At 33.4% G+C, this 979-nt stretch overlaps 1 protein-coding gene across 1 annotated transcript; it reads right to left on the reverse strand.

Annotated features, from left to right (window-relative positions):
• Positions 1–48: 48 nt before the first annotated feature.
• LOC111382328 lies at positions 49–435 on the reverse strand (the record flags this gene model as incomplete). The annotated part of the gene is made up of 1 exon (XM_023006267.1): positions 49–435. A coding segment is annotated over exon 1 (387 nt), but the record flags the coding sequence as incomplete, so codon positions are not given.
• Positions 436–979: the final 544 nt, after the last annotated feature.

Consider the following 979-nt stretch of genomic DNA (forward strand, 5'->3'; position numbering starts at 1 on the left):
GTTTTCATCAGTAGCATCTTCAGTAGGTTCCATTAGATATCGTTGTACCTCATCTTTTCCAGAAAAATCCATTTTGCTAGTTTCCATTTTCTTGTACCCAAAATCAAAATTACAATCATCCCAATCATCATCATCATCTGAACCCTCCAACAAAGTGACTCCATCATTATATTCATTGCCACCACTTCCACTTTCACTTCCACTTCCACTAGCTCCATTCTTTGAACGATGACATCCCTTGTACTGGTTATACAAAGTATAAAATATTTTCATGACCTCAGTTTTTGTGGCTTCAACCTTAATAGAGTCATACAAGATACCAATACAATGTACAACAAACTCCAACTTATAACGAGGATCAAGCACAACTGCTACAATCAAAATCTTGTTCATTTTATCAACATTACCCCAATACTTGTCAAACTTAATCTTCATGTTGTTTGCTATGCTACTTAGCAAATAATCTTGTTTGTCACCCATTTTTTTTCAAAATTTGCTCAATTTTACACACTTCTTGGAAGTAAATATTGGAAGTAACATTCAATGAAGCACTAAACTTCAATGTGACATCATAAAAGGTTCTTAGAAACTTGGCAAATTTTCTAGCTTTCTCCCAGTCATAACTCGTAGGCAGCCCCTCTTTTTCTTTTCCACCTTCATTCTCGTCAAAATATTTATAATAAAATCCGTCCTTTTCCTCCATTCTAAAAAAAAACTTTTTCAAAATTTAATGCACTATCCAACATTAAGAATGTTGAATTCCATCTTGTAGAAACATCTAAAACAGGAAGTTTTTTGCATGCAATCTTTTCCCTTTCAATACAACACTTAAATTTCATCAATCAAGAAGGAGATGATCGAAAATATTTGACTGCATTGCGAATACTTTCTATAGATGGATTAAACTCTTTCAACCCTTCTTTAACAATCAAATTGACTATGTGTGCTGAACAACGTACATACAAATAAGAGCCACCTA

This window comes from Olea europaea, unplaced genomic scaffold (assembly GCF_002742605.1).
Source record: "Olea europaea var. sylvestris unplaced genomic scaffold, O_europaea_v1 scaffold24729, whole genome shotgun sequence".
Lineage (NCBI taxonomy): Eukaryota > Viridiplantae > Streptophyta > Magnoliopsida > Lamiales > Oleaceae > Olea > Olea europaea.